We start from the raw sequence: 23,962 nt of genomic DNA, 5'->3' as shown, positions 1-23,962 counted from the left end.
GTTTCTTTATTATAACTCTCTAGTGTATGTACTGGTGACAAGATTAACAAGATACCATTCTGGTTGGACAGCTGGACTTCTGTGACACGTTATATTACTTTGTCTAAATGGACTTGCTGGCGTTTTGGTCTAATTCTCTAGCACTGAAAAATGGTTACTTTTAAACACTATTTGATATAACTCACTTGCTTCTAGTTTCTACTTCACTGGAGTCAAATTATTTGTTTTGGGAATTTCAACAGCTTTCCTAGACGTGGAAGAAAATTATCAGCACATTAAAAAGTACAGGGAAGGCAGGCCCAATTACAGCAAATGTGTATGCAATCTCTGTAAAATAAGTGTCCTTATTGTTGGGTTCTGGTTAAACCTCCTATTCACCAGGTCAGTATTTATAGCCTCTCCAGTTACCCTGAGGTTGTCTTGAACTGCTGTTAAAAAGCACTCTACAAACTGTAGTGGTACAAGGAGGCAGCACACCACCAGCTACTTGGGGCAACCAAGAATGACCAATAAATGCTGATCATGATCCTGTCAGTGAGACCTAAGACTGAATGAAAAAGACATTGAATATTCCAGTGTAAGCTAAACTTATAAAGTATTGCTGCTTTAGAGAAAAACTGAAGCCAGTTTATTTGATTGATTAACAAGAACAAAAAAAAGCAAATAACATTCCCAACCTGGATTATATTATGCATAAACAAACTCAATGTCTTATTTTCACAAATTAAATTATCAGTGTACAAAATTTAGCCCTTCTCTTAAGGGGTTACAGGTGGCTCAGTGGTTAAGTACTGCTGCCTCAAGTGCCAGAGGCTCAGGTTCGATTCCAGCCTCAGGCGACTGCCTGTGTGGTATGTGCACATTCTCCCTGTGCACTCCTGTTTCCTCCCACAGTCCAGGAATATCCAGGTTAGGTGGATTGGCCATGCTAAATTGCCCATACTGTCCAGGGATGTGCAGGTTAGGTGGACTGGCTATAGGAAACAGGGTTATGGCGAGGCAGGTCTGGGTGGGATGCTTCTCAGAGGGTCCATGGGGATTCGATGAGCCGAATGCTTTGCTTCCTTGGGATTCTACCATTCTATATAAGTGCATTAGTAAGCATTTGTAATTCTTACATACGCCCCAGTCTTTTATTATATCACATTTCCGGTTCGTAAGTTCCCTTCGAAGCAAATTACTTTACTGCGCTAGGACATTAAACTAATAACGCATCACTCATGGTCCCATAGCAAAACTACTTTGCTTTCTCATATTGAAAACTAAATTGAACAGCTGCTACAGGGTATGCTTTTGCCTATAAATAACAAACAAAAGTATGCTACTGGCCTGTAACAATTGGTATCAGACGTGAAGAACCTTCCAACTTCTTAAAAAAAAATCTATTTCCAAGAATGAAACTATTTCAAAACTAAGGAGTGCTGCATATGTTGAACTGTGCCCCTTTCAAGGTATGCAATCTTACTTAGCATTTTTTGCCAAACGTTTCTAGAAGCATCAACATTGTGTAACTTTACAACTTAGTATTTGATTATTTAAATGTCTGCACAAAAGGAAGTTTTTTAGAAAAATCTTTTGCATCATTGGGTGCATGTGATTGAAAACGTTTGCTGGCTCTGCGCTTTGACAGCACAGTTTGGAGAATTGGTGATAAGTTATTGTCATCCTGCCCTAATTTGGTAAGCAGTAGCACTCAAGTACAAAGACTGGGTCAAAATGTACTCTTAGAATTGGCAATCTCATATAGCTCTCCTCCCTCAAATCTGTCCTGTAAATTGCAGCAAAACATGAGTGTCAGATCAGGTGGTGAATTCAGCATTGAGGGCTCTGAAAGAGAATCCTAAATGCTTTCCTCTCTCAATTCTGATTCCAAACAACTTAATAATATATTACTTGCTTCAACAAAACCTTAGCTGGATTCTTACCTTCTTTGCATTCCAAAGCAACACGTGATTCGAGGTTATCCATCTGCATCTGTAGTCGTTTCAGGGTCAAGTCATTCTCCCTTGATTTTCTTTTGTAGGCAATCAGAACAATGACCACTATGACAAGGAGAAGGCCACCACCTGCCGCGATGCTGATAATGGCTGGGAGGGTGAGCAGGCTGTCAGATATGACATGAACCATCCCAGGGGAGAACTGCAGTCCACCTACCTGGACCTGTTTTAACAAGACATAAAAAAGAAATCAACATTTCAACTAATTGTTGTTGTATGGCTTTCACCGTCTTGGAGGAGTTAGGGAGAGTTAGGATTTTCAGCGCATGTTTACATAGGGTACAGAATCAGACTGGATGCCAAGGAACCATTATTGCATGTGACTTCAAATTACTCACCAGGACTCTAAGCTGTCCACTTAAATTTGGAGGTTCACAGAGTAACTGTGTCTCGGAAACAGTGACAGCACATGGAGTGTCGCCAATCAATACAGTATAATTCAGCTTTGCTCCACCAGCAGCAGGAGGTAAAAGGTTCCGACCCTGGCAACAGACAGACAAATGCTTGGTATTCGCATTTATGACAAAAAATTACAATCAAATATAATGTAAATCACAATATCGACATGATTGTTATAGACCAGTGTTAGCAGATTACTATCAGTCACAAGATCACTGAAGTCTGACCGGTAAGAGGTCGTCATTTGGCCCCATTCAAATAATGATTATTTCCCACTCCCAATCTCCTGCTTTCATCCCATACCCCATTCAAATAATCCCTTGATGCCCTCATATGCCTGCTTGAATCTGCCTCCACGATACTTGCAGGCAGTGCATTCCATACCCTAACACGATGTGAACAGATTTATTTTTCTTACCTTACATTTGCTTCTTCTGCAATTCACTTTAAGTCTATGCCATCTGGTTCTTAGTCCCGTTACAAGTAGAAATAGTTTCTCCCTATCTGGAGTATCTAATCCCTTCCTGATTTTGAAAATCTCCATCAAATCTCCTTCTAGACTTGTTTTCACCAAGGAGAACAGGTCCAACATCTTTTGCATAATTGTAATTTCTCATCAGAATAGATTCCCTACAGTGTGGAAACAGGCTCTTCGGCCCAACAAGTCCACACTGACCCTCTGAAGAGCAACCCACCCAGACCCGTTCCCCTATGTTTACCCCTGACTAATGCTACGGGCAATTTAGCATGGCCAATTCATTTAACCTGCACATCTTTGGACTGTGGGAGGAAACCCACGCAGACACAGGGAAAATGTGCAAACTCCAAACAGATAGTTGCCCGAGGCGGGAATTGAACCTGGGTCCCTGGCGGTGTTAAACAGCAGTGCTAACCACTCAGCCACCATACCATTCCCTGGAACTATTCTGGTATATTGCTTCTAAATGTTCTCCAGTGCATACATATCTTTCTTATAATGTGCAGCCAGAATTGTACACAATTCTCCAGCTGAGGTCTGACAAGTATCTTATACAAGGTCAACATCATCTCCTTGCTCTTGTATTCCATTAATAAAAAAAAACTGAGGATACCTAAACAATCTTCTGAGTGCTAAGGTGTATTCTCATATCTCTCCATCAAAAAATCCATGGCTATTTTCATTATTTTGGAAGATTTCGAAGTACAAATTTAATCACGATTTTTTAAAAGACACAGTGATCACATGCAATTACCATTTTCAATGCTGAGCTAGAATTACTGCCCTTTGACATAAAATATAACTAGGCATGGCAAGATGTTTCTTACTTTTAGAGGAGAAAGGAGCCCTTTGTAGCTAAGACTTTTAACTCCCAGAAACTAAGAATAAAACATCATAATTTGTCAGCTTGCTTCTATACTAAATTCTGTATTACATTTAATCAATGTTACAATTATATGCACCATGGTCCATAGTTGGATATCAGTTAATTGCTGTCATCTCTTTGGCTCAATTGTAACTGGCCTGATAATCAACCAGAAAATTCATTTTGATGATATAATTCAGCACAAAAGTAGAGCAAAGGATATTTTAATATGCCTTTATAAAAAGGTCAGAAATATGATTTTGAAGTGAGATAGCTGTTTTATTTTACACCCCTCTTTGACCCAGTTAAGAAGGCCAGTTCTCTGCTCCCTGTGAATACTGGTCTGACAATCAAAGTTAAACTGTTGCTGGACATTTTTTTTTGATTGAGTTTTTTGAAGAAGTAACAAAAAGGATTGATGAGGGCAGCCGTGGATGTGATCTATATGGACTTCAGTAAGGCGTTCGACAAGGTTCCCCATGGGAGACTGATTAGCAAGGTTAGATCTCATGGAATACAGGGAGAACTAGCCATTTGGATACAGAACTGGCTCAAAGGTAGAAGACAGAAGGTGGTGGTGGTGGAGGGTTGTTTTTCAGACTGGAGGCCTGTGACCAGTGGAGTGCCACAAGGATCAGTGCTGGGTCCTCTACTTTTTGTCATTTACATAAGTGATTTGGATGCGAGCATAAGAGGTACAGTTAGTAAGTTTGCAGATGACACCAAAATTGGAGGTGTAGCGGACAGTGAAGAGGGTTACCTGAGATTACAACAGGATCTGGACTAGATGGGCCAATGGGCTGAGAAGTGGCAGATGGAGTTTAATTCAGATAAATGAGAGGTGCTGCATTTTGGGAAAGCAAATCTTACCAGGTCTTATACACTTGACGGTAAAGTCCTAGGGAGTGTTGCTGAACAAAGAGACCTTGGAGTGCAGGTTCATAGCTCCTTGAAAGTGGAGTCGCATTTAGATAGGATAGTGAAGGCGGCATTTGGAATGCTTTCCTTTATTGGTCAGAGTATTGAGTACAGGAGTTGGGAGGTCATGTTGTGGTTATACAGGACATTGGTTAGGCCACTGTTGGAATATTGCATGCAAATGTGGTCTCCTTCCTATTGGAAAGATGTTGTGAAACTTGAAAGGGTTCAGAAAAGATTTACAAGGATATTGCCAGGTTTGGAGAATTTGAGCTATAAGGAGAGGTTGAACAGGCTGGGGCTGTTTTCCCTGGAGCATCAGAGGCTGAGGGGTGACCTTATAGAGGTTTATAAAATCATGAGGGGCATGGATAGAATAAATCGACAAAGTCTTTTTCCTGGTGTGGGGAATCCAGAACTAGAGGGCATAGGTTTAGGGTGAGAGGGGAAAGATATAAAACAGATGTAAGGGGCAACTTTTTCACACAGAGGGTGGTACGTGTATGGAATGAGCTGCCAGAGGAAGTGGTGGAGGCTGTTACAATTGCAACATTTAAAAGGCATTTGGATGGGTATATGAATAGGAAGGGTTTGGAGGGATATGGGGCGGGTGCTGGCAGGTGGGACTAGATTGGGTTGGGATACCTGGTCGGCATGGACGGGTTGGACTGAAGGGTCTGTTTCCAAGCTGTACATCTCTATGACTCTATGTTGCTGTCCTATCCATGAGTGCAGTCCCTTGCTAGGACACAGACAAGGACTACTTTTAACTTTATCCAACAGTTATACGATTATTAAATGAAATTCTGCAAAATCTCATAGAAATCATTTACGATTTCATAGAAGTCATTTACGATGACTTTTCAACGTTAATTACTCTGTAACATTGAAGAAATATTTCATTATTCTGTTGGTATTCAAAGGTCATGTGATGAGATCTGAAAATTGCAGAAAGGTTACATCATAAAACTTTATGTAAGTCACACTGCTGTATACCATGTCAGTGCAGAACATGAGGATACCTTAAAAATTGAATAACCTCCAATTAAAGCTCAAGAAAGTATTAAATGCAGCGAACAATTTAAATAAAATAATCTATGGTACTCCACTTCGTCAAATAGGTACATGCCAATGTGATTTTCATCATACACACAAAGCAGCTTCAGGGAATCTGGGGAGGGATGGGGTGATGGGGAAGGGATTGATAGAGGCTCTTTGCTTCCGCATTTGAAATTGGTTAGTATGGCTATTCATTTTCCAAATGGTACTTTTTCTCAGTCTTTAAAATAGCAATAATTACTGAACAATGGAACCAAGGTATGAGCTAAGAACTGAGCAGAATTAGAAGCAAAATTTACTGTCAGCGTCATGAAAATGCTAAATGTAACTGGCCAAGGTTAAATAGCATAGATTATGAAGTGAGATTTATCATCAAATTTCATTAGATTATTTTGCTGATTTAAGGGGAAAATTCAGAGCACTGTGTCTTGTTGAAAGTTTGACCTGCTATTATTCACCTCCCTCAGAAGATTAATTAAATTGGATAGCGATAATACTATCCATGATTTGTCTAAAGTCCTACAATTCAAGAAGTAATTTTTCAAATGCTCGAGGCCTTTGCGAATTCAAGCATCTTAGCTATGGTATTGCTTGCTGCAATGTACAGTGAGCATTCAAAACAGTTCTATTCATCAAGTGAGTTCAGTGTTCTCAATGCTGGGAATCATGATGTTCCAAAATGCTGCTCAAAACATTATAATGAGCACACAATATGTTGGCATATGCAGGTTCAGTCCAAAATGTACTGTTCTTGTACTGCATTTTCAATGGTGCTTACAATCTATCTAAAAGTGATAGAATAAATCCAGCGACCCCATGCTACCAAGAGAGAATCTCAACTGAAGAGACAGGGGCATGGGAATAGGGCTTTAACATGATTGCAGTGATTTTCTGACTTGCACTCCTTATGAAAGAGAGTCCATGTTGGGATCAGGGGGTCATTGAATTTATCCTTCTATATTCTGTAATATTGCTTGCTTGCACATTATATAATAAGATAATAATTGTTTATAAAACAGTACTTTCACCTGAAGGTTTGAGGTGGTTATGAAGCGCTAATAAATTTTGTTTTTAATTGATGATATATATGAATTCTGAGTTCTTGGATGCTAACGAGACCCGCTTAGGCCATAATTCGAATTCAAGTCGAGTTCTTTATTTGAAAAATTACCAACTATAAATGAGCTAATATGGTTTGTTTAGGCTAGTGAACAAGGTAAAAATTAAAATTAATGGGTAACTTGGCATTTTGCACACAATCTAAAACACCATAAATGAGGTGCACAAGTGTCTTTTAGAACTATATCCAGGTATAGATTGTCGTCATGAACATTTAGCCAAGGGATTATTGGCAAAACAGCCATTTCTTGCAAAATGCCCCAAACCTTTAGAGACACAATACCACTTTCTGTCTTACTAAAATGATAAAGCAATGAAAGACTGTGTCAGCCTCAGTTCAGTTGGGAGCTCAGACACTTCCCTGGGTCTAAAATGTGCTCTCAAGTCTTGAGCAGACAGGTTGACACAGAATGCAGAACTAAGGACTGAAAGTGCTGGGCAAACTCAGCAGGTTAGGCAGCATCTGTGGAGACAGAAACCAAGCTATTGTTTTGAGTCCAGTATGACTGTCCTTCAGAACCTGGTTTGACAATGTATCTGGCAATACATATCGGACTCAAAATCTTAACTTTGTTCCTCACTCCACAGATGCTCCCAGACCTGTTGAGTTTCTCCAGCACTTACTGTTCCTTCTTTCAGATCTCCAGCATCCACATAACTTTGCTTTTACCTGAAAACCTGTTGCACTGTTGAATATTACATCTTTCAGATGGGATGAGGCTCCTGTCCTCTCAGGTGTACTTATAAGATCCTACTGGACCTCTCCCCATTTATGGCCAAAATCTATTCCCTAAACCACAAGACTTAAATCTCTTGCTGAACAGAGAGACGTGAGGTTATGGAAGTATTTCAAAACACAGATGACAATTTGAACTGAAGACTTCCTTGATCAGGATCAATATAGTTCAGTGGGTACAGGAGATAATAACGATAGGTCAGTTTGCTGAACATCTAGGAAAAGGTTCAGATCTATAATAAAGGGTATAATAGCAAAGAATTTAGAAATACCTATTGCAATCAAGCAGAGAAGGGAAAACCCATGTGTAACACATTTATTACAATTCTTTGAAGAGATAGTGAGCAGGATAAAGGGTTACCAGTGAATGAGATATATTTGGATTTCCAAAAGGCATTTTATAAGATGCTGCACAGAGGTTACTTAACCAATTAAGAACCTGTGGTATTGTGGGTAGTATATTAACATGGATTCTGGATTGACTAACTAATACAAGTCAGAGAGTGAGGAAAATGGAGCACTTTCAGGACAGCAACCTGTAATTACTGGAGTCTACATGAATCGGTGCTGGTGCCACAATTATTTACAATATATAGAAATAATTTGGATGAGGAAAATGAATGTACTATTGCCCAGATTGCAAAAATGGGTGGGAAAACGTAGTAAGGATGTCACAGAGACCTCAGAGGGATGTCAACAGGTTGAAGTGAAGTGGGCAAAAACTTGGAAGATAGAATGTTATGTGGGAAACAGGAGATTATACACTTTGGCATGAAGCAAGCAGCATTGAATATAGTACTTAAATGGAGAAAGACTGCAGAAAGCAGCAGCATGGAGGAATCTGCGGGGGGGGGGGGGGGGGTCTCATACCTGTATCACAAAAAGCTACAGTACAGAATCAGCAGGTAATAGGGAAGGGAATGGGATTAATGGCGTTTATTTCAAACAGAATTCAGTCTTGCTAAAACTACATAATGCATACCATGTTATGCTACACCTTGAATAATGTGAACAGTTCTGGGTCCCTTATTTTAAGAAAGATATACTGACATTGGATGCAGTCCAAGCAAGGTTCAGTAGGTTGGTTCTGTGAATGGAGGGATTTTCTTATGAGTAGAGGTTGAGTAGATTGGGTTTGTACTTAAAGTTTAGATGAACAAGAACAAACCTTATTGAAACATATAGATCTTGAAGGATTTGACAGGATAGATGTGGAGAGACTGTTCCCTTTTTTAGAGTGACTCAGACCAAAAGGCATAATCTCAGAGTAAGGGGTTACCTGTTCAAGACAAAGTTGAGGAAGATATTTTTTTGAGAGGGTGGAGAATCCATGGAATCCTTTACCACAGATGAATATAGAAGCTGCTCATTAATCATATTCAAGGCTGAGATAAATACTTTTAATCACTAAAGGAATCAAAGGTTAAGGTGAAAAGGCAGGAACGTAGATTTGAGAATAATCAGATCACACATGATTTCATTGTATGGCAGCCCATATTTGATGGACTGAATGGTCTATTCTTGTTCCTACATTTTATGATTCAAGGCCTGGAGTACGATGTACTACACCTGATTACATTTTTCTCAGCCGTCTATAATTTTAAAAAATTACTGCAAATTATTAACATGTTGCAAATCTCTCTCCAAGTATCAATACTTTTATAGGAGAAAGTGAGGACTGCAGATGCTGGAGATCAGAGCTTAAAAATGTGTTGCTGGAAATACGCAGCAGGTCAGGCAGCATCAAAGGGACAGGAGAATCGACGTTTCGGACATAAGCCCTTCTTCAGGAATGAGGAGGATGTGCCAAGCAGGCTAAGATAAAAGGTAGGGAGGAGGGACTTGGGGGAGGGGCGTTGGGAATACGATAGGTGGATGGAGGTTAAGGTGAGGGTGATAGGCCAGAGAGAGGGTGAGGGCGGAGAGGTCAGGAAGAAGATTGCAGGTCAAGAAGGCGGTGCTGAGTCTGAGAGTTGGGACTGAGAAAAGGTGGGGGGAGGGGAAATGAGAAAGCTGGAGAAATCTGCATTCATCCCTTGTGGTTGTAGGGTTCCTAGGTGGAAGATGAGGCGCTCTTCCTCCAGGCGTCATGTTGCCATGGTCTGGCGATGGAGGAGGCCAAGGACCTGCGTGTGGGAGGGGGAGTTAAAATGTTCAGCCACGGGGCGGTTGGGTTGGTTGGTGCGGGTGTCCCAGAGGTGTTCTCTGAAATGTTCCGCAAGTAGGCGGCCTGTCTCCCCAATGTATAGGAGGCCACATCGGGTGCAGCGGATGCAGTAAATTGTGTGTGTGGAGGTGCAGGTGAATTTCTGATGGATATGGAAGGATCCCTTGGGGCCTTGGAGGGAAGTAAGGGGGGAGGTGTGGGCGCAAGTTTTGCATTTCTTGTGGTTGCAGGGGAAGGTGCCGGGAGTGGAGGTTGAGTTGGTGGGGGGTGTGGATCTGACGAGGGAGTTGTGGAGGGAGTGGTCTTTCTGGAACGCTGATAGGGGTGGGGAGGGAAATATATCCTTGGTGGTGGGGTCTGTTTGGAGGTGGCAGAAATGAAGAAGGATGATACGATGTATATGGAGGTTGGTGGGGTGGTAGGTGAGGACCAGTACGGTTCTGTCCTGGTGGCGATTGGAGAGGCGGGGTTCAAGGGCGCAGGAGCGGGAAGTGGAGGAGATGCGGTGGAGAGCATCGTCAACCACGTCTGAGGGGAAATTGAGGTCTTTGAAGGAGGCCATCTGGGTTGCTCGATATTGGAATTGGTCCTCCTGGGAACAGATGCGGCGAAGGCAAAGGAATTGGGAATATGGGATGGCGTTTTTACAGGGGGCAGAGTGGGAGGAGATGTAATCTAGGTAGCTGTGGGAGTCAGTCAGTTGTTTTCAAATCTGCTGAACAGATCCTGAGTGCACAGGATTCTTGAACTACTTGAACAGCAGGAAGTGTAGAGGTCGCAGTAGGTCTAGTCATGATATCATCACCTTGCCACATGATAAAATCCATTTATCTCAGATAATTTATCTTAACACCAACTGCAAAAATAAAGCCAATACTAGAACCTTCAAAACATCAATTACAGCTGGAAAATATCACAGTTGGAGGTGAAGTAGTTGTCGCTCCTATGAGCATTCTTAATAAACAAACACTTAGCATTTTAAAATCATAATTTTTGAATTAGTGTTCTTTTCTTTTTTGCAAAACAGTCTGTATTATTTTTCTCCAGGCTGATGGTTCAAGAAAATTAAGCCTTTTAAAATAGCCTGCTGTGCAGAATGAGACAATTCCATTCAGTCCCTTGTCAGTGCTGTTGTTCAATTAGAACCATCTACTATAATCCCATTTCCCCCTTATTCATTTTACACATATTAATCCAAATGCCCTTTACATGATATTAATGACTCCTTTCTCAATTAGCTGTTAATGGTTAAAGCACTACATGTTCTAATTACCTGAATATAGAAAAAAAAAACACCCCCTCACATTCTTTGTGATAACCTTGAAATTATGATTCCTTCATATTCTTTTCAGATCAATTTGTTATACCAGTAAGCTTTCACTGTTCGTCCATTTTCCCATTCTTTAGAAACAATTAAAGTTAGGTCCTTCCCCATCGCATGCAATTTTGACTTTTGTTATTTATGTGGAGAAAGTGAGGACTGCAGATGCTGGAGATCAGAGCTGAAAATGTGATGCTGGAAAAGCACAGCAGGTCAGGCAGCATCCAAGGAACAGGAGAATCGACGTTTCGGGCATCAGCCCTTCTTCAGGAATGAGGAAAGTGTGTCCAGCAGGCTAAGATAAAAGGTAGGGAGGAGGGACTTGGGGGAGGGGCGTTCCAGCAACACATTTTCAGTTATGTTATTTACGTACCTATTTTCAAATATTATGGCAAACCCCTTCCCAAAATTTCTTCTACATATAGTCATCAAATGTAAGTTCATGGAGATCCATCCACTGAAAGCCTAGCTTCCACAAGCTAGTTTGATAAATACTCTGCAATTTACCACGGAAAAATATCACATGCACTGTGATAGGGAGAAAGAAATACATACATACAAGAGACCATTATTAGAAGGAAGTAACTTTTCATTCTTCAGTTAAATTGGTTGAACTTTGTAGCTTTCTATCTATGAACAGGTATAGCAGCAGTGTTGTTATCTTCCTCACTGACTAAAACAGTTCAGAAAATCTGAATTCAAATTTCATTAGGCGGTTGAGAATTAGAATTGTTAATAAAAACAAATTGGTACAAAAATAGTCATGAAACTGTCAGACTGTCATAAAAACCGAAGTGTTTCACTAGAGTCTGTCAGCAAAGGCTTTATCCAGCCCTGCCTGTGATTTGATCATTGGTGACTCTTAGCTGCATTCTGAAATTTCATAGGAGGCCAGTTAATTTGTGACTGATACAAGACATCCCATTGCCTTCTCAGGACAATTGGGGATGGTTAATAAACGCATGCTGGTCAGCAACACCTACAACTGAAGAACAAAATGAAGAATTTTCTAGATCAACCTGGTATTATCATCAAAGGCTGTTATTTGACTGACACATCGAATGAAAACCAATATCTATAAATTTCATTGATGGGGTTAAGGGTGTAGTATTGCATTCCAACTTACGGATCTTAGCACATACTTTCAGTATAATTGGGGAGCCTGGCTTCTGTTCCAACATGCCTGTCGTACTCAGAGGTTCAAATGTCGGGTTGGGGTAGAAGATGAAATTTGTATTATTGTAGATAAGCAGCGTCTGCACGTTGTCAAAGACAAAACCAAACTCATCTGGCCGTTCCACGGTGTCTATCCCTGGTCTGTACTCATGTGTAAGAGCTGGGGCACGACAAGTCATGGTCGTTGAATTCAGTACTTCACACACCTGGTGGTGCAGAATAAAAAAAATCAACATTTAATTTTTGAAATATTGCCTACACTTTCAAAATCCTGAATGTTCTGCTTTATAACCTGCATTTTTCATTAATATCTAATACATTATCTTGCAAGAGATGTGCATTAAAGCAAATCAAAAAACACTTACACCCAACACTTTTGGAATCACTTCAGAGCTATTTGAAAACTGGTAGCCCTCAAAAGTCACTAATATTCTAAAAGGGCTATATAGCTCTATTCATAATGAATGCAATAGAAAAATAGTCATTGTACTGTAAGTAATACTAATTAACAGTAGAGCAATTATGCCTACAAGTTGTTGAGTTATATCTTGGGGATTCACACTGCAGCATCATTGACATCTCCTATTTTTGTTTTGCAGTGCAAGCTATTTTCAAGTTTAGCATGATCTCACCTAACAGTAAGTTGCTTTACAAAGAATGCAAAATAAACCAAAGTAAAACCAAAGTCCAAAGAATCAGAGAGTTTGGGCAGGATTTTCATCCTCCACTAATGCCAAGATCAGGGTGGGAAGATGCTCAAAATAGTGACACCAGTCAACATATCAATTTTACAGCTTCAACCTGCCCCCGGCCATTTTTCTTGAAGAAGAATAACTGGTTAACCTAGTTGACAGTAACTGCTTAAGCAAGTGGGTTTGAGTGGGTGGAACTCTATGGAGTTACTTCAAGCCAATTGAAGTGGGTTTTTCCCATTGCCCTCCAGGTTCCCTGAGCCAGACGGCTTTTCTGCTGGAGGCCGTCACCAAGCTGGTACTCTAGCCAGGCTTAACTACCTACTCTGCAAAGCCATTTTGTATTAGGATTTTCAAGAAGTTGGAGAAGAGGGCCCCAACATTTCCAAGAACCGTCAGCATCACGTACCTCTCTCAGCATCCTGCTGCAATTTCTGAGCTGGAAGGCATCTGCTCAACCCCCCCTTCAGCTTTGTGAGTCCACCTGTCTCAGTGTGCCAATCCGCTGGCCATTAATTGGCTGCTCACAGTAAATGACCATTTGCCACAGTGGACCTCTCATGCACAAAACTGCTGGCCAATTCTTTGGCCTCATCAGCATCAGAGGGCAGCAATGGCCATACCTGTATCACACCTACCTGAGGTCTCAGATCAAGGAGGGAACACAGGCTACAGATGATTGTGGGGAGCTTTGGGGGTGGGAGGGCGGGGGGTTTGAGAGAGAGTCCAGCCACAGTTTCTCCCCAAGAGCTGACACACCACAGGGCTTGTTTGTTGGGCTCCCTCCTGGTGAGCTCGGTTTTAAATACCAGTGCTGGCTGGATGAGCTTCTTCATTGCTGACTTAAATGCCTCAATAGGTGGCAGGATAGTGAGGTCATCCAGAGGTCTCCAACCACCACATCCCTGACATAGAGGGTGGGGGTTGGGAGCAAAAGTCTGCAGGGTCCTCGCTCACCATGCTCCCACTCAATTGAACATTTCCCCACCCCCATTGAACCCACAAGAGGACGACACAGGATTCTGTCTATAAATTCTGTAAATAGCACTCACATATTGATTGTGTATTATTATAAGGCATAGGAACTAAACTGTGCTGCAAATTATGTGAACACATGAGATCAATGCTATGTTCCCTCTAGTCTTTAAAACACTGCCGTGATACCTTTCCTTTCTACATTAAAGAAAATCGATATCCTTACAGGCTACAAGGATGTACCCGAACTATAGTTTGATGTACAGTAAGCTTTATTTTTCATTTCACTTTTCCTCTAGGGAAAGTTAATTTGAACTAAATTTCCTAGCATGAATACACTTCACAAATGAGATCCTGTGAGCTGAAGCAAAACTGAACATTCTCGATATTGAATTGAAATTCCATACGGTCAATTCACTTGAGTCAAGCAAACTCCCATGAGTTTTTTTTTAACGGAGAGGAAATAGCTAAATTACTTAATTAAAGAATGACCACAGATAAAATACAAAATTAAATCTACATAGATTTCTCTTTCTCTCATCCTCTGAGTTTCATTTCTCTTTATGCTGACAAAGCTTCTTTTGTCTAAAGTTAATCTTCCATTAAACACCATTAAAGAGATTCAGAAATTCCATTAACCCTCTCTGTGTGAACCTAAAAGCTGAGGATTTTGCACAAAATGCATTAGCTCTTCTGCATTCCACAAAGCTGCAGTGCATCATCCTGAAATTGCAGCTCATTGTTTTTTGACCGGATTTAAGGCTTATTGTGGAACAAAATACTTAAAATGCTGTTTCTTAATCCTTCTCTACATTTGCAATATTTATGAGAATAAACAATAAATGATGACTCCAAACATCCATTATGCTTATATTAAATTTATTAGATTAGACAAAATATTAATACAAATTCTGGTTGGCTGTTTGGACAAAAACAGGCTGCAGAGTTGTGAGGAAATCCTGCATTTTGAAGTGTATTATTTCAATCAGATTTTCAGCATCTGTAGAATTTTGCTTTTGTTCCCATCGATGCCCTGTCACTTTCACCCTGCCCATTTTGCTTCGCTGCCCCACATCTCTCCACAACCAGGCACAAGGGCATTCACCAAGCTAGATCACTTTTACAAGACAAGCTGACACACTAACAGAAGGGAGATGACCAAACTCAGAGGAAACACTGGCATCAGTACAAATGCTCCTGCCACCAGTGGAGATCACCATCTATGTAACTTGTGGAGATATACAGCCAGGCAGATGGCTGGGCTAGTGGCGTTTCGAGCAAGAGGAGGAAGGACTATTCTTGTGGTGGACATCCTCTCATGCAGGAGATTTTCCAATTGCAAAAACTAGGCCATTGTTTTTATCTCAAATAATTTTTTTTTTCTAACTTGTCAGCACTTCACAATTTAAAAACTTAATTGAAAATTTTCCTTAATATCCTACAGTCGAATGAGAGATTATGTGAGATCAAAACAATACAACTATTATGCAGAAACAAAAACAGAAATTTCTGGAAAAGCTCAGCAGGTCTGGCAGCGTCTGTGGAAAGAAAGCAGAGTTAATGTTTCGGGTCCAGTAACCTTCCTCAGAACTGATGGTAGCTATGAAAAAGTTGTTTTTTATGCAGAAGGTAGGGTATGGGGAGAGAGTAAGGAGTAAACTATAGGTGGAGATAGTGCCCAAGAAAGAGAACAACAGTTGGACAGACAAAGAAGTGGATAATGATAATCCTAGGAGAATGAGTAGCTACTTATGGGGACTATTAGTGCCTAACAATGGGTTGTGTGTAATAGCAGCCCATGTGATAACAAAGCCCAGTGTGTGGGGTTGGGGTAAAGACATGGGAGAAGGTAGCTCAAGGCCTAAAATTGTTGAACTTGATACTGAGTCTAGAAAGTCCCCATGTAGAAAATGAGGTGCTGTTCTTCCAGCTTGCACTGAGCTTTGTTGGAACACTGTAGCAAGTCTGAGACAGAGATGTTAGTCAGGGAACAAGATGGTGTGTTGAAGTGGCACGCAACTGGAAGCTCAGGGTCTTTTTTGCAGAGAAAATATAGGTGTTCTGTGAAGTGGTCACCCAGTGTACTCTTCATTTTCTCAAATGGAGAGGAGACCATTTTGTAAGCAGCGAATGCAGTAGACTAGATTGAATGAAGCATAGGTAACATGCTGTTTCACCTGGAAGGTGTGTTTGGGCCTTGGTTACTTTGGAAGGAGAAAGTAAACAGGAAGGTGTTACCCTTCTGCAGTTGAAGGGTAAGGTACCATGGGGCTGTTGGAATGAAGGAGGAGTGGACTAGGGTATCCCAGCTGGAATGGAAGGCTGACAAAGGGAGGGGAAGGGAGGGGAATATGTGTCTGGTCGTGGTCAGATGGAGATGGCAGAAATGGTGGCTAATGATCCTGTGTTTGTGGATAATGGTGGGATGCTAGGTGTCTATCATTCAGTATCACTATTATATAATGGAATAAACAAACTAGTATTTGGTGCACTAAGGTAATTCAGTATCAAACACAAATAGCTTACACCAATCCATGACTTACATTAAGAGATTCCCGGTTGTTATGCTTCACACGGATCCTTGGCTCCTGGATTATATCCAAGTTTGTTCCAAACACAGTTAAAGAAGTATTTCCACTAAGGTATGACAAAGAACAGAGCTTTTTTAACTTGATGAATATTGAACAAATTTGACTGTTAATAGATAACATTTCAATAAATAATTTGCAGCTTCATGGCCTCATAACAAAATCATATTAAAATACGATGATAGTTGTGTGTTGAAAGAGGCACAATCTTCATAAAAAATGGTTTGTCTATTTGCCATTTTACAAAGGCAAGCTAGAAATCACATCAAAGGTCATTATTTTGCCACTTTTATGGAGCCCATAATGTAAACAGTAGAAGCTACTATAGCTCTTCATCCTCAGTCGTCTAAAACTTCAATGGGAAGATGGCTGTTTCAACCAAAATACTAGTAGCCCATGGAATAATCTCTGTCATCAACACTAGAGAAAGTGAACAATTTCTTCTGTGTATTAAAATATTTAGATCTGCATTAAACCCCCTCAACAACAGCATTTCTGCCCATCCTGTAAGTGGTTCAGGTGTCTTAAATTCAGTACCATGCCCACTTTGCCCAAATTCTAAACATACAATTGCGTAACCCGCAGTTATAACAAAACAACCCTCTTGTGATTTGATTCAAACATTTTTCCAATCTTTCTGAAGGTGGCCGGTAGAAGATAGGGATCAATGTAAGATAGGAATTGTGTGATTTGCTTATTTCATTAGAAACAACTGAAGCAAATGTAACAATGGGCAGAGTCTTTGTTCCATGAAATCTGGCGAGCAAACAACATGGAGCAGCATAGTGGTATCATCCCAACGCCAAGTTATTTTCTGGAGAAGGGTCTGTGGCAGAAGTGATATCTAACTGCATGTGGCGTGGAGTAAATTAGGGCAAGTTACATATCAATTTAGACCAATTGGCAGATGTGACTTAGTCCACCTCCCCCACACACCCCTTGAGGTCAGGCAGCCTTGGCAATTTAATTTTTAAAAATGTGAATGTTTTAGAAGTGAGAAGAGGGTACATCAAGATGGAATTACCATCACTCCTATCTGTAAGAAGAGGTCGCAGTTCCTTCTGCTCTGAGCATCCACACCACATCCTTAATTGGACAGTGAACACACTGACCACAAATTGGCCAATTTGGGAAAAACCACTGCTGGGTTACTATTCCTGACACAACATGGGGTCAGGCCCCACTTGACTGAGATTCATGGTGCCCAGGCTACCATGGCTTGGAGCAACTTTTCTCATGCAATCTTCTGCTCAATTAAATATGCAACCGGACCATTTTCTCAGGGAAGCGCTATATTGTAATCCCAGCTGCACACCATTTCAGTTGCACAAACAGGGTATGACCCCTCACACACTGGTGCTTGACCTTTGTCACCAAAGACATGGCCCAGATGAAAAAAAACTGCCTTCCCTGCCTCGTGGACAAAGATTCTGGAGGACCTGACTGATGGGGCGCTGAAGAGGAAAGCAATGCTCTCTCCTGTAGTTGACCACAGGAAGTCATACCACCTGATCAGGCCAACTTCAATGCAAATTGCAGTCCTGGCACTGCTGTGTCTGTTCTGAAGTGGATGCTTGGTGGTGCAAGAAGGAAGTCAATGATCTTTTGTGCTCTGCAAAGGTGTCACCATCTTCTGTCTGCTACCCCACACTCAACACTGTTAGTCACTCTTACTTTGACACTACACACGCCACTCCCCAAGGCTCAGCACCCACAGCTCTTACTTTTACTGTTCTGTGTAGCATTCCCACACAGTAGCTCTCACCTATTCCATCTGCACTGACTGCTAACACTTCCTCCCCTCTTAACTTCCTTCTCACTCACTGCAGACACTTCACCAGTTCTCCTGCTCCTGTAGTACCATTACTTCAATCATATCAAATCCTTTCCCATGTCTCACTACAGGAAACATTGGCCTAACCTTTGAACTGATGCTTCCACAGTGCTTTGACCAGCCTATCTGTAATTCCCCGACAATTTCACACTCAACGTGTAGGACTGATCATAGCCTAATCTCTGGGTTTCAAGCACACAGATCCCCAGACTCTAGTCAGACCAGGTGCTTGACCAACTGTGACTGAGGTCCTGGAGGGCTAGAATTGAACAGGACCCCTCTCTGTCATCCCCTCTCATCCTCTAAGGTCCGCCATCCCTTTGAGTTTCACATACGACTGTTCGCTTGAAACGTATGCAACATATTTGCCATGTAACCTGCTGCACATGCTACAGGTGTGACCATTGACATACCATAATGCAACACAGGGAAATGTCCACCCACTCACCTGTAAAGAGTCTACACTGTCACCATGCTGCTGATCTGTCCCTTTGCACTTAAAATTAAGGCATACCTCAAAAGGCTGGCAGCATGTAACTCGGCACTAAAAGTGCTGTATGTTAAGAAAGCAACGTGATCCACACAAAGGCTGGTGGCTGCAAGTCTGTGCTGAAGCCACTGAGTGTACACTAAGAAAGTAATGTGAAGTTATAGATCCTCTGAGCAAGTGCAAAATCAGTGAAGCAAGTGAAAAGCCATAAGCTGCATCCTATGCAGATATACTTGAAATGTTTGTCGCTGAACACAAAGTGATCTGGTGGAAACATGCAAGTTACAGGTATAACTGAGCTCTAAAATAAAATCCTGAAGTGTTGAAGTGGTGTGTGATTTATTCCGATGGCAGCCACAATGAAATGGTGAGGCTGCTGGTTTGACAATGTCGATGTATGCGAACGAAGGGTTGAGGAGGGTGGTGGCCATATAGCATATAGGCACACTCTGCTGAACACACAGTTGATGGTGACTGGATCAAGCATTCAGTAAGCTTTAGCTGCCAAGTACCTGCTCTGACTTACATCAGAATCTTTTTGCCATCCAGTTTCTTGGGCACCGAGATTAGAATTCAAGATGGCCTGCAAATAATGTAAGTTGGGATTTTAACAGGATGCAAAGACTTGGAAATATGACAGTTGCTGCCAGATGGGGAGATTCTAAAGTCGCCATTTACAGCTTGAGGGGAACAATTGCAAGAACAATGCTTGAATGTTGAGATTCCGATTATTTCAGACTCTCTGTATCTTCCCACTTTTCTCACCATCACGTACACTAGGGAGGAGAAAATTCTAGTCATATTTTTCTGCAAAATAGAAATGTTGGCAAGATTTACAAGAAACATTTTTCATTCCCTATAATGTGTATCCTGTGTAATAAAGTCTTCAGTGTGAATTGGATGTTCCACTGGTATAACAGTTTCCTGCCTAGATATTGTATGATAAATTATTAAATAGTCTGAGGGACAAATATTACAAAACCACAGCCTAGTGAAACCCTTTTCCAAATACTGTAATGCTGATCGTGGCAGAAACTTTTTCTTGGCAGACTGCTCATTATTTATTAAGAACCACCTGCTCTGCCAGAATGTTAATTAGATGCAAAGAGCTGAATTTCTCACATTATGGGCAATGTGAATCTAAGAACATACCAGCAGAGTTTATGGATGATAATAAAGGAACAGCTGCAGATGTAAGAAAAGCTTGCTCCTCTAAAAATCAGCATCTCAGCAATTTCTTACGAACTACTCTGCAAAGCAAATGGCCTGAGGAATATTTGTTAAATGTCTTTGTTTTGGGCTGTACATCGAACAGATCGAAAATCATAATTATACACTTTTAACATGGTATTGCTAAATATGTGCCTAATAGTTTGAGAGAGGTGTTTACAATTTGCATCACATTGAGTTTTGACTGTAATGAGGCATTTTACACCGGTAATGGAATCACTGCTGGCTTAATGCTTCAGCATCTGTTCTGCTATTTGGAATCCTTCCTCCTCATGCTGAACAATTATGCTTCCTTCACATGGGCATGGAGTACTGAACAATTGTAGCTTGTGGTAGGCCAGACCGTAATATTTTCATGTGTGCAATATCGCTTTTCTCAGTACCCCAAAATATCACAGGTAGAAACTGTGAAAATAACAGCAGCACATGTTTAATAAAGAGTTTAATTTAGACCTTGTATTTTGATATGTCTACAGAAACTAATCAGAAATCTAAAACACAATCATTCAAGTGGAACACTGTCAAAGCAAACCTATTGATGGAAATTTGACTGAAATTTGATAAACGCAATGCTGATAGCATTTTATGCCTCAATAAATCTCAGCATGTAAATAAAGCTGACGAAAAGGGTCTCGCAGACCGATGAACTAAAATCGACTGGAGCACACTGCCACTATGACTCAGACTGTGGCCACTTTATAGCCTGAATCTTCGATAGTTTCCATTCTCAAACGAGTCGCTGTAAAATTTCCACATTTCCAGGATCAAATGTTCATTTTCAGGTGAATATTGTTAAAAAGAGTCTCCTAAATTCTGATGCCAATTGAGCCATCCAGTATGGCAGGTTTCTCGTTTATAGTCAGATGCCGTCTTGTACGGACCGAGCCCTCAGTATCGAGGATAGCAATAAGCTTGGGTTGTTAGAGATTACAGAAAGGCAGTAATTGGGAGCATTTGTTCTTTTTAGGATTCATCCTGCCCTTTCTGCCTGACTCTCTTAAACCAAAGCATGAAATCTCTGCTTGAGCAGAGTTAGTGCCCACTGAGCAGGCAGAGTCATGTAACAAAGCAATGCTTGACAGAGAATTGCTTTGTGCTCAGCCATTTCCTCTTGATGTTTTTAGTCTCACCTTCATCTGTCCCATTAGGAAATAGTACTCTAAAATAGAATTGCTAAAAGCTTTGTAATGCATGTAAAATTTTCATCCCTTGTGGACCTATACAATGAGATTATGAGAACTGAGGACTATATCCCTAAATCAAGGGCTTCAATTAGAAACTGCTGCAGGAGTTTGGCATTGAGCACTGAGTGTTTGCAACATTTCTTCTAATGACATTGGAAACTTTTCTCACACCAGCACTTATGTCGGGACAAAATTAGCTCAAGGAGATGATAAATACTTTCTTCTCCTTCTTTTTATCAAACCTTTGGGTTATTATTTATGGCATGTAAATTGTTTTTAGATCGGTGACTAGCCAGCTTTTGCCAATATAATTGATTAAAGCGGTAGAGAGGTAAAAGAAAACATATAAAGAGTATTTCACCTTTGACAGAGGAACTCAGCAGGTTTGACAAACTCTCCCAAAATAAGAGGTGGAGACGCCAGTGTTGGACTCAGGTGGACAAAGTTAAAAATCACACAACACCAGGTCATAGTCCAACAGATTTATTTGGAGGTACTGGCTTTTGAAGTGCTGCTCCTTCATCAGGTGGTTGTGGAACAGGATCATAAGATACAGAATTTACAGCAAAAGACCTCAGTGTCTTGCAATTGAAACAATATATTGAAGAAACCTAGATTGCTGTTAAGTCTTTCATCTCTTAAAATGGGTTGCAGGTTTTGGTTCATTAATATGTAAATCCCAGAACTTCTTTCCAGTCACATTCTCGAAGTAACTTAAGGTTTTATATTTTTTAAAAAAGTGACATCCCAGCTCAGACAATGCAGTAAAGGTGTGAGGTTAGAGTCTGTCTGTCTCCCAATCTTGAGCCAAACTGGTTCTATCTCCAAAGTAGGAATTTATAAAATGCTACATGCATTGATTGCTTGCACTGACTGCCTGTTGATTGCGTGCTTTTTAAACAAAATAGAATGCATCTGCAATTACAATTCTGCAAATGCAAATTCACCCCATAGACTTATATGTGTATGTGTGTGCACGTGAGGGAGAAAGAAAGAGAGTGAGAGTTTGTGTGTGTGGGTTTATGTATGTGAGTGTGAGAATGAGAGTTTGCATGCTTGTAGACAATGTGCGTGAGTGGGACGGAGTATGAGCCTGTGAGAGGGTGTGTGTCTGAGAGTGAGCGTGTGTATAAGAGGTCTGTGTATGATTACATGGTGCACATACTCATGCGGCAGGTACTCATGTGACTCGGCCAAAATTGTCTATCTCATTCACTGCAGGGAAGGATGACCCGAGTATGGTACATTGGCGAGACCAAGCAGCTACTACGACAACAGATGAATGGATACGACGCAACAATCGCCAAACAGGGACGTTCCCTCCCAGTCAGGGAGCACTTCAGAGTCAGGGAACTTCGGCCTTGGATCTTCAGGTGATCATCCTCCAAGGTGGACTTCGGGATACGCAAAAACGCAGAGTGGCTGAGCAGAGGTTCAGTAGTCATGAGGATGGCCTCAACCAGGACCTTGAGCTCATGTCATACTACATGTGACACCACTACACTATATACACATAAACACACACTCTTACATATTCACACAGACCTTCTCTTCTCCACACACATTCTTTCAGACACACACACACCCCACACTCTCACCCATGCACATATCCTCTCACAGGCTTATACTCCATCTCTCTCTCGCGCGTAAACACACACTTTCTCTCTCTCTCTCTCTCTACCCCCTCGCGTGCATGCACAAACACTCAAGTCTATGTGATGAATTTGCATTTGCAGAATTGTAATTGTAGATACATTCTATTTTGTTCAAAAAGCACACAATCTTCAGGCAGTCAATGGAAGCAGTCAAAAAGTGTGGCGCTGGAAAAGCACAGCCGGTCAGGCAGCATCCAAGGATCACGACAATTGACGTTTCAAGCGTAAACTCTTCACCAGTCAATCCATGCAACACTTTATAAATTCCTGCTTTGGAAATAAAATCAGTCTGGCTCAAGATTGAAATACAGACAGACTCTAACCTCACACCTTCAATGCATTGTCTGAGCTGAGCTGAGATAAAACCTTAAGTTATTTCGAGAATGTGACTGAAAAGATTCTGAGATTTACATATTAGTGAACCAAAACTTGCAACCCATTCCAAAAGATGAAAGATTTAACAGCAGTCTAGGTTTGTTCAATATACTGTTTCAGTTGCATGACACTGAGATCTTTTGCTATAATTTATGTGTCTTATAATCCCGCTCCATAGTTGCCCAAAGGAGCAGCACCCCGAAAGCCAGTTGGACTTTAAACTGCCATTGTATGATTTTTTTAACTTTGCTTACTGAAATAAGCTGATCTTATGGCTTTGGTGATGCTAAAACTAGGGCAATGTTTAAAAATCCAAAAGACCCTGTATTGTGTATTTCTAGAGGTTGAATTTTCTAGGATAGTGCAATTATTATCATCATGCCTTTTCTCTTTTCCTCTCTTTGGCAAGACTGACTTTCTCTCTGAAATTGCAGTTTCCCTCCATCACAGCACACTTTGATTAGTTACTTACTTTGATTGACTCATTAAAGTAAGCACTTCCAGTTTCTGACTGTGCAGCCTTTGAAGGAATGCTGTGACAATGCAGTGTTACAGATGCTGCCATCATATCACGAGTGTGTTTGGTCTCACAATAGCAGATCTCTCAAATTTGAGAGGATGCCAAAGCCGCTTTTGCAGAAGTTTCAAAGAGTAAGATCATAAGATATGTCTTTGGCTAGTATGGGAGGCAGTCAAAATCAAAT

At 41.0% G+C, this 23,962-nt stretch overlaps 1 protein-coding gene across 3 annotated transcripts in view; it reads right to left on the bottom strand.

Moving 5' to 3' along the window:
* plxna2 (plexin A2) overlaps positions 1–23,962 on the bottom strand; it is a 494,314-nt gene that overhangs the window by 66,449 nt on the left and 403,903 nt on the right. For all 3 annotated transcript variants that reach the window (XR_011955408.1, XM_072563600.1, XM_072563601.1), the window contains exons 17-20: positions 16,446–16,539; positions 12,202–12,441; positions 2,336–2,479; positions 1,926–2,160 (exon numbers count right to left, since the gene is read on the bottom strand). Coding sequence is in view for 2 of the 3 variants with exons in the window: in XM_072563600.1 (XP_072419701.1) it covers positions 1,926–2,160; positions 2,336–2,479; positions 12,202–12,441; positions 16,446–16,539 (713 nt within the window). In the remaining variant the exon portion in view is untranslated. The remainder of the gene's footprint in view (positions 1–1,925; positions 2,161–2,335; positions 2,480–12,201; positions 12,442–16,445; positions 16,540–23,962) is intronic.

This window comes from Chiloscyllium punctatum, chromosome 45 (assembly GCF_047496795.1).
Source record: "Chiloscyllium punctatum isolate Juve2018m chromosome 45, sChiPun1.3, whole genome shotgun sequence".
Lineage (NCBI taxonomy): Eukaryota > Metazoa > Chordata > Chondrichthyes > Orectolobiformes > Hemiscylliidae > Chiloscyllium > Chiloscyllium punctatum.
This window is presented reverse-complemented; position numbering and strand designations above follow the sequence as displayed.